Source organism: Parasteatoda tepidariorum, chromosome 3 (assembly GCF_043381705.1).
Source record: "Parasteatoda tepidariorum isolate YZ-2023 chromosome 3, CAS_Ptep_4.0, whole genome shotgun sequence".
In the NCBI taxonomy this organism is placed as follows: Eukaryota; Metazoa; Arthropoda; class Arachnida; order Araneae; family Theridiidae; genus Parasteatoda; species Parasteatoda tepidariorum.
This window is the reverse complement of record NC_092206.1, coordinates 13,311,932-13,321,511: the sequence shown is the minus strand read 5'-3', so window position 1 is coordinate 13,321,511 and position 9,580 is coordinate 13,311,932. Positions and strand designations below refer to the sequence as shown.

The 9,580-nt window shown below is 31.4% G+C and overlaps 1 protein-coding gene across 2 annotated transcripts in view; it reads left to right on the top strand.

Moving 5' to 3' along the window:
• The window catches only part of LOC107446903 (uncharacterized), a 14,080-nt gene extending 7,194 nt beyond the window's left edge, over positions 1–6,886 (top strand). Inside the window, exons 2-3 of one of the 2 annotated variants that reach the window (XM_043048424.2) lie at positions 2,310–2,414; positions 6,751–6,886. In XM_043048424.2, coding sequence (XP_042904358.1) covers positions 2,310–2,414; positions 6,751–6,843 — 198 coding nt within the window. In that variant the 3' untranslated portion in view covers positions 6,844–6,886. The remainder of the gene's footprint in view (positions 1–2,309; positions 2,415–6,750) is intronic. The other variant, XM_043048423.2, reaches the window with a different exon arrangement.
• The last annotated feature ends 2,694 nt before the right edge of the window (positions 6,887–9,580 follow it).

Here is a 9,580-nt window from a genome sequence, read left to right as displayed (position 1 = left end):
CTCTTGGCATTTCCGGCAAAATTAAATTCCTAGTGCACTTTAGCATCCAAATAGAGTCTCGGTGCTGCCATCTAGTGTGGCAGAAACTAGACGTCCAAATTAACATGACCAACGGTATCTCACCCATTGAGGTGGTCCTGAAAGAGTGGATACCACCTCTGGAGAACGCACTAGGTCTGCTCATCGGCAAGACCGATTGTGCAGCTCATTGGAAATAAAAAAAAAAAAAAAATAAAATAAAATAATTAATCGACGAATTTGGAAACTTGTCTTTCTTTTAAATTTCATGGGGTGACCTGGAATACATTACCCCAAAGAGATTTAGTCATCAAAACATCAAACTTTGAACTGCTTAATATCAATTTAACTTTTTGTAGATTTTGAAATATCTCAGTTACTATGCAGTGATTTGCAAAATGTTTGCACTAAGCTATTAAACTTATTAGTTGTTATCAATGTGTGCCAAAGCTTCTGATTTGAATTAATTGTCCCCGATAAAAGTGATAATATAAGTGTCCCCGATAAATGGTGATATACGCTGAAAATGAAATTAACCTTAAAAGGTTACAACTTTTTTTCGTTCCCCTAACTAAACTATGGAGACCATATATTGGGGCAACATTCTGTCTATATTTTGTTCTGTCTGTTGTACAGTCTCTGGTCAAATTATTAGACGCACTATAAGATTCTATGTAAAATCTTAATTATCATTTTATCCTATACAGCTTTATTGTTTTTATGCGGCTGAAACCGGTTTGCATTTGTTTACGTTCGTGTATCAATTGGTTAACATTGTATTGCAATACGTTAAAAATAAATACAAATAGGAAGTATATGAGAAATCTGAATAAAGACCCATTACATGTTGTATGTTTAAATGTAAAAGTATTGCATGCAAATTCGTGCAAAGCATGTAATTATTAAAAAAGCTGCAATTCGTCGATTAATTTGGTCTAATTATTATAATGCACTGGTATAATATATATTCTATATTTATATAAGATTTCGTCTAATTCATACAATTGTCAAATTTATATTATATATTGTCTAATTTAACCAATTGATACACTAACGTAAACAAGTGCAAACCAGTTTCAGTCACGTAAAAACAATAAAACTTTATAGTATCACCATGATAATGTAGATTTTACGTAAAATTTTTTAGTGCTTTTAATAATTTAGCCAGACACTGTATACAAATCAGTAAAAAAAGATTCTTTTTTTAAGGAAAAGTAAGTTATTTTGAATTTTATTTCGTAGCTTAATCTATAGTTATATCACTAACTAATTATCGTATTTGAGGTCAATCCTTTAAACTATAACATTTACGAGGTGAAAATGTAGGGTTACACTTTTTCAACTCACTGTGCAACTGCATTATAAAATATATAATATTTTTTTTTGTAAAAAAGTAATAAACGCTCTTTTTGGTAATTTTTATCATGTTGGATAGTTGGATAAATATGCGTGGAGAGGAGGGTAAAAATTACATGGTGCAATATTTTTTTGCTCACAAATAAGGGATTTTACAATGTACATATTTCTACAGCAGGAGGTTAAAATATTGATATGCGAAAATTAAAAAATAATTTTAAAGTGATGCATTTTTTGAAATTAGCGAAATTTTGAGGACTCGGTGAGAGCTTAAATATATTTTATTGCAATATTTTTTTTTTTACAATTATTTCATAAACAAAAGTTCCCCCATAGAGGATTTGAATTGGAAAAAAATAAAAATTTACCCACCCGATTAAACATGTACAATTAAAACGTTATGCAAAATGAAATATTATTCTTTAATGCGATTGGTTAACGTACATTAAGAAAATTCAATATTTATTCCCAGCTATTTAAAAATGTATAACCTAAATTTTGAAGAGAAATATCTACAAATGTTAAGAAATATGTTAAAATATATATTTCGCAGAAATGGTTAGAATCTAATAACATTATAAACACTCATCGATTAAAATAGTATTTGGTGTTTTAAAAAAAATTTTTTTTTGCCTTAAAGTTTTAGAAAAAGAAACCAGTAGATCATTAAGAAATGAGAAATAAGTTTTATTTTTAAGCGAATTTGTTTTTTTAATTTTTTAAAAAAATAAATAAAACAAGCGCGATGTCATTTCGCATCTTTTGTGTTTATTGCTGCGAATTGAAAATGACGTGTATTGATATTATTTTGCGTTCTTTTAAAATTTAATTAATATTTTTACCTGGTAAATTAAGTAATATATCCCATATTTCTTATAGTGTCTTTAACAAAAATTGATTTTTTTACTAATAATATCATTGTTTTTTTGTTGAAGAAAGCATCATCTTATCGTATACAAGTAGTTGCTATTATTACCAACTGTTTGAAAAAAGAAGTCAGTTACAAAGACGCTGATGACTGTGAGCAGAAAGAAGGCACTGTAAGTACAAAAGATTAATTTTTCTTGGAAATAGAACACCGTCAAAAATTTTTGAGAAAAAAATTATAGTAAAACATGAAAAAAAAAATCAAATTCTCAACTCAGTCCAAAATGTAAACAAAGAGTGACGTCATAATAATACTTAAAGGCCTGTTTACACGGTCCAATTTCTTGAATCCGAGAAATTGGACGGATTTCTCTGTCCAAGAAATTGGATGATTCGTTGACACTATCCAAGTTCTTGAATGTCGCTGATTCGTTGAAAGAAAAACTTGCCCATGCGCATTGTTCATATTCAACATATTAAAATAATACTTACATCAGTTTAAAATTACTAAATAAATTCAAATATAATCATAATAACACAAATAAACCTCAACAGATCAATTTATTTGGACTAAAATACATGAAAACCCACAACAGAATGACATAATTTGCTGCCAGCTTGTTGACGTCACAAAACCTAAGACGCTGATTGGTTAAAGGAGAAAAAACTTGGATGGAAAGTAGAACATGCTCTACTATCGTCCAAGAAGTTGGACCAAGTTCTTGGATGTTTGTTTACACGATCCAAGCTCAAAGCAAAACAAGTTTCCATCAATATCAATCAATCTCTGTCCAAGAAATTGGATCGTCTAAACAGGCCTTAACACTATCAAGAATGGTTTAGGGCCTGTTTATACGATTCCAAGTTCTTGAAAGAAGATTGATTGAAATTGATGGAAACTTGTTTTGCTTGGAGCTTGGATCGTGTAAACGGTCATTTAAGTTCTTGGATGAGATGATAGTAGAGCATGTTCTACTTTCCATCCAAGTTTTTTCTCTCTTAACCAATCAGCTCCTTAAGTTTTGTGACGTCAACAAGCAGACTCCAGATTACGTCATTTTGCTGTCCGTTTACATATATTTCAATCCAAATAAATTAATCTGTTCTGGTCTATTTGTGCTATTATGATTTTTAAAATGTTGAATATGAGCAAAGCGCAGGTTTCTCATCCAACAAATTAGTGACATTAAAGAATTTGAATAGTGAAGAACCTGAATTCGACGAATCATCCAATTTCTTGGAGAGAGAAATTCCTCCAAGTTCTCGAAATCAAGAACTTGGATCGTTAAACATCTCCCTGTTCTTTATGAGGTGAAAGGGCCCATCAACCTTACGCTTTTAAAGATATAGACTAAAATATAAGGGAGCTTAAAGATATATATACACTCTATAACAAAAAAATCGACGCACCAAGAAGGAGTTGTACGATTGAAACGAAAATTGGTGGATAGGAAGACAATGTACAGAATAGTAAATGATTAAAATTTCAGAACAATTGAATAATTTATTGCAGAGTTACAGTAACAAGTTCAATAAGGTGTTGACCCGCCTCTAGCCTGGATACAAGCTGCCACACGGCGTGGCATAGACCGATAAAGCTCCCGGATGGTCTCTTGCGGTATTTCCTGCCAAATTCGATCCAATTGTCGAACGAGGTCATCAACATTCCGTGCCAGATGCAATCGCCTTCCCATCATATCCCAGACATGCTCGATGGGAGAGAGATCTGGTGATCTGGCAGGCCAAGGAAGAGTTTGACAAGCTTGCAGACAGTTCATAGCAACACGTGCCGTATGTGGTCTGGCATTGTCCTGCTGAAAAACCAGCCCAGGGCGCTGCAAAAGGAACGGTAGCAAAACAGGTCTTAGGATGTCGTCGACGTACCGCTGTGCAGTAAGTGTACCTCTAATGACGACCAAAGGGGTCCGGCTGTCAAAGGAAATGGCACCCCAGACCATAATGCCTTGTTGAGGGCCGGTGTGGCGTGCAATAGTGAAGGCAGGATCCCCCCTCTGCCCTGTGCGTCTCCAAACACGTCTTCGATGATCGTCAGGACACAGTTGGAAGCGGGATTCGTCGCTAAAGACTATACGTCCCCAGTCGGCATCATTCCAGCCACATCTGTTCAAAACATTCATGCATACGAAATTTCAAAGCAATCGGATGATTGCTTCTTGGTGCTTCGATCTTTTTGTTATCGAGTGTATATATATATAGATCATGCGTGTATAGATCCCATGCATATGATAATTTTGAATCCAGGATTTTTAAGATAAGCACCGTCAGGTCCTGCCTGCAGATGAAGTCATCCTCTAGCTTAGTCTATTGTTTCGGCGATAGCGTAAGAGTAGGTTGACGTCGCTCTTCATTTAATTTTCTTTTTACGTGGAATTACATTCTCACTGCTTCAATAGCTATCATTATTGCAATGTTACGTAACAATACTTATGCAGAGTGAAGCAAGAAAAATCATTACAATTAATTATTTTTGATTTAATAAATGGAAGGAATACGACGCAATCTGAATGGTTTTAACGATTATATAAGTAAATTAGTGAGTTTTTCCTGTTAATTAAACTATGAAACTTATTTAAAAATCTTTCGGAATAAAAATAATAGTGTAAGGTGGATCAAAAATTTTGTATACAAAATATGCGAGTTAATTTAATCCAAAATGGGTAAAATTAGGAGACTAATTGTCTTTAACATTTGAGTTAAGTATAAAATGCAAGGTAGCTGTTCTTAGGGATATAACACAACACTGAAACTTCGCTTTCTTATTACAAGTTTGCGCAATTTTTTAATGTAATAAATTATTTTATGTTATCAAGTATATAATTTCCACAATAACATAATTTGAAGCCAGTTAACCGGTTAAAATGGTACTAAAAACAAAACCTCCTTATGTCTTAAATTTCTCAAAATATTTGACCATTATGTATTAAGAAATTTTAAAAAAAAACATTTAAAAAATATATCTTACCCGGAATTACTGTATAGTTTACACGGAAACACTGTATCATTTTGTGCAAAATGTTTCGATATGTTTAAATAGCTCTACAGTTAAACTAAAAAGAAATTAACGTTAAGGAGGTTTAACTTTCAATTGCTCTCCTATCTAAACTGTAGGGACCATAACACTCAGTTTGTTGTAGCTCCTGCAACGTCGAGAGTTAAAATTTCTATTTCAAAAAACGTTCATGCAGCAAAAAAAAAAAAAAAAAAAAAAAAAANGCAGCAAAAAAAAAAAAAAGCCCTTTTGTTATATAAAAACCCGTATTTACGTTTTGTCTGATTTCACAGCTAGCTTGAAATATATGTCTTACAGTAATTGATTAGCATTTTTGCTTCACGAATCATTGAGATTGCATCTGAGTACGTAAAAATACAATCATTAGGCCAAAAAATATTAAGAACGATAACTTAAAAGTCATTCCGTTACTTTCTTTTTTGCGCACATTAGAAGTAATTTATGTGTAAAATGCATTGAATTTTAAGTTGCATTGTAATTCATGCAAAATGAATTAATTGTTCATGATAGCTATATTTTTGAAAATCATTTAACAATTTCTTTTTTTCTTTTTTAAAATTTTAGATTTTAAATCAATAAGTTAGACTATTTTCTTCTATTTTAATCAAAAACATTTTTTATTACTATTTCAATTACACACACACACACACCTAGTTATAGATATTGTAAGTTAAAAAAAAAAGGATAAAAAGAAAAAAGAGAAAATCGAAGAAAATAAGCTTTATTTACTGCAAGTATATAGAAATTAAAAAATAAGTTAAAAATATAGAGAAAACATGGAAAATAATAAAGATTAATGAAAAAGAAGAGGAAAAATTATAAATATAAAATATTTTTACAAATATTTAAAAAAAATTGCTTTTTTTTAAATTTTCCAAAAAAAATTTTGGCTTTTAAATAATTTTTTATAAATAAAATGTTTTTGAATATTTTTGCAAATATTAAAAAAAAAATTTACTTAAATAATAAAGAGCCGGAAATTTTTTTTTCGGCTTTTAAATAATTTTTTTTTAAATATTTTATTTTAATAATTTTTCTTCTTCTCTTTTCATTAATTCTTGTAATATTATTTTCTTCCATGTTTTCTCAATATTCTTTAAATTATATGTACATACGAAAGGCACGAGGATATTCATCTTAAATGTTTTTGGTGACAATAGCTCCGCTACTACTCTTGTGATACTCAATAAGCGTACAATGCCGGACGTTATCCATTTCTAGTACTTGGTACTATTGTATTATTGGTATTTCTAGTACTACGAGTATTTCATCATGAATTTCGAAAAAAAGAAAAAAAATTCAATATTTAATAATTGTTTTCGAGTAAATAAGTGTTGGACAAATCTTTTAAAAAAAATTTTAAGTATACAATGAACTTATTAATAACCAATGAATATCGAAATGAGTGGAAAGACATTACTTTCCAACTAATAATTGAATGAAATACCTCTTGAAATAATTATAATTATCTTTTTCAGGCTAATTATTACTGCAAACTTACCCAGACAAGAAATAAAGACGGTCACGAGATTTACAACGGTGCAAGTTGTTCAAGAAAAGACATAGATTAGTGCATGTAAGAGTTTAATAAAAAAAATATTTGGTGCGAATAAAGTAAAGTTATTTATGTATTATTATTAAAATGGATGGGTTGCATAATTGGATGTATCTCTGAATATAGTCATGATTAAAAATAGGTAAATGATTGAAATGTCGTGATAAAACAAATAAAGGCCGAAGTATATAAAAAGGTAAATAAATTAAATTAAGGGGAATGTGATCGTTAAAGAAAGTGGTTGTGTAATGCAATTGTGGGATAACAATAACCCAATAGGTTCAAAGGGTCACAAAGTGTGAGGTTTGAACAAATTGGATGATTTGGTATCACCAAATTTGGAACAAGGGCGAAACTAAAATAAATTTAAGATATTAAAGATAAAACGATAAAGTCATGCTATATCCAGATACAATTTAACATTTAAGATAAATGGAATAAGCTGATGTTTCCAATATAAAAAAAGAAATCATGCCCAAAACAGAATTACAAACTCACCCACCACATGCAGTAGAATTTGACGAGAACAGCAANATAAAGTAAAGTTATTTATGTATTATTATTAAAATGGATGGGTTGCATAATTGGATGTATCTCTGGATATAGTCATGATTAAAAATAGGTAAATGATTGACATGTCATAATAAAACAAATTAAGGCCGAAATATATAAAAGGGTAAATAAATTAAATAAAGGGGAATGTGATCGTTAAAGAAAGTGGTTGTACTATGCAATTGTGGGATAACAATAACCCAATAGGTTCAAAGGGTCACAAAGTGTGAGGTTTGAACAAATTGGATGATTTGGTATCACCAAATTTGTAACAAGGGCGAAACTAATATAAATTTAAGATATTAAACGATAAAGTCATGCTATATCCAGATACAATTTAACACTTAAGATAAATGGAATAAGCTGATGTTTCCAATATAAAAAAAGAAATCATGCCCAAAACAGAATTACAAACTCACCCATCACATATAGTAGAATTTGACGAGAACAGCAAATGAAGAGATGAACACATAAATTTTAACGAACGTGAACATTTATTTCAAAACAACTCACAATATATTTAGTGGAAAATTGGATAACACAATTAACATTAGGAATGCCATTTAATAGAAATGGATGACAAGAGAATAAAGAAATAGGAGGTGTCATGCATAAGATTAAAATAAATAAAACGAGACATTTAACTATAGAAAAGATATTCATAGCTAGAAAGCTTAAATTCGAGAGGGTCTTCAATATAAAAAAAAACTAAGGGTAAAAATGAAGCTATTAAAATTACAGAAGTTAATTTCACAGATTTAATTTAAATTATAGGCTGGCTGAGAAAAAGATGTAAAACATAAATTCCCTTGATACGGACCGATGGCCGCATCTCGGAGAAAAAAGGTAACCTGCCCGAAGGCTCGAGAGAGAGAATGTATTCAAAAATACTTAAAAAAAATTCCTTCACAGGAATAGGACCAGAAAAATAACGGCCAATTAAATTTAAAGAGGCGAAGAGTTTGAAATTTAAAGGAAAGAGATTGGTTAGTTAGCCCCCCTAAAATTAAAAGAAGAAAGGCGTGAATAGAGGGGTTGGATGACTTTCCCCACAGGAAGTGCGATGACCGCATTGACCATGAGAAAGGTCACCAAGAAAGTAAATTGCTAAATTGAAAAAAAGGAATAACGTTTAAAGAAAAATTAAAGGCTTAGGTAAAATTAGAAATAAAATTGTCACATTACATTAAGTGTAAATGTGACAGTGCATATCTTCAATGGGTGTGATGCGATATCTACATTATTAATATTGTTTTGTCTGATATTAGCATGTGGTGATCTAAGATCACATGTGAGTTTCAATAAAAACAATGAAGCAGAAGTGATGTTGGTTTGTCTTTCTTTTAATTTGAAATTATTAAATAACTTTAAAATATATAGTTCCTAATTTTTCTTCTCCAGTAGATGATGTTGGACGAGCTGTATTGTAGGCAGAAATTGAACTCAGCCGTATCATGCAAAAGTAACTTCAAGAGTTACTTTGGGGAAAAAGATTTTAAGGCTTGACCGACGCTATTTCCTTTCCTGGATTTCGGTTTTTTCTTCACATATTCCAAATTATACAACTACAAGAGGAAGCATCGCGAAAAAAAAATTCATATTCATAAATTGAGCTGTGATATCTCATGGGGATAGAGCGTTCGCCTTCCAACGAGGCGAACCGGGTTCGAATCCCAGTCGATACGAATTCTGCATCCGGCTTGCACAGACCACAGTGCTGACGTGAAATATCCTCAGTGGTAGACGGATCATGGGTTAGAGTCTCCTTGCCCTCAAGCTAACCGTGGGAGGTTCTCGCGGTTTTCCTCTCCATGTAATGCAAATGCGGGTTATCTCTGTCAGTCGTAACCTTTTACAAAAGAAATAACGCAAAATTCTACAAAACTAATTCACCATTTTATTATTCTTTTTCATCCATTGTTCCAAAAAACCAAAACAAGAAAAAAAATGATCATATCTATAATATCAAGCTTTTAGCTCGCAACATCAGAAAATGCGTGTTATTACATCACGTGACCCTGACAATCTCCATCAAAAAGTCCTCCATGAAGGCAAATTTCTCCTAATACTCGATCCAGGAGTTCCCTTGTCTTCTGGATGGCGTTCAAAATTAGAAGGCTACGGAGTTGAACATTAGTAGTCGTAAACCCATAAAATTGGGTCGGCTGTTCAACGACGGTTATAAAATAAAATAAAATATT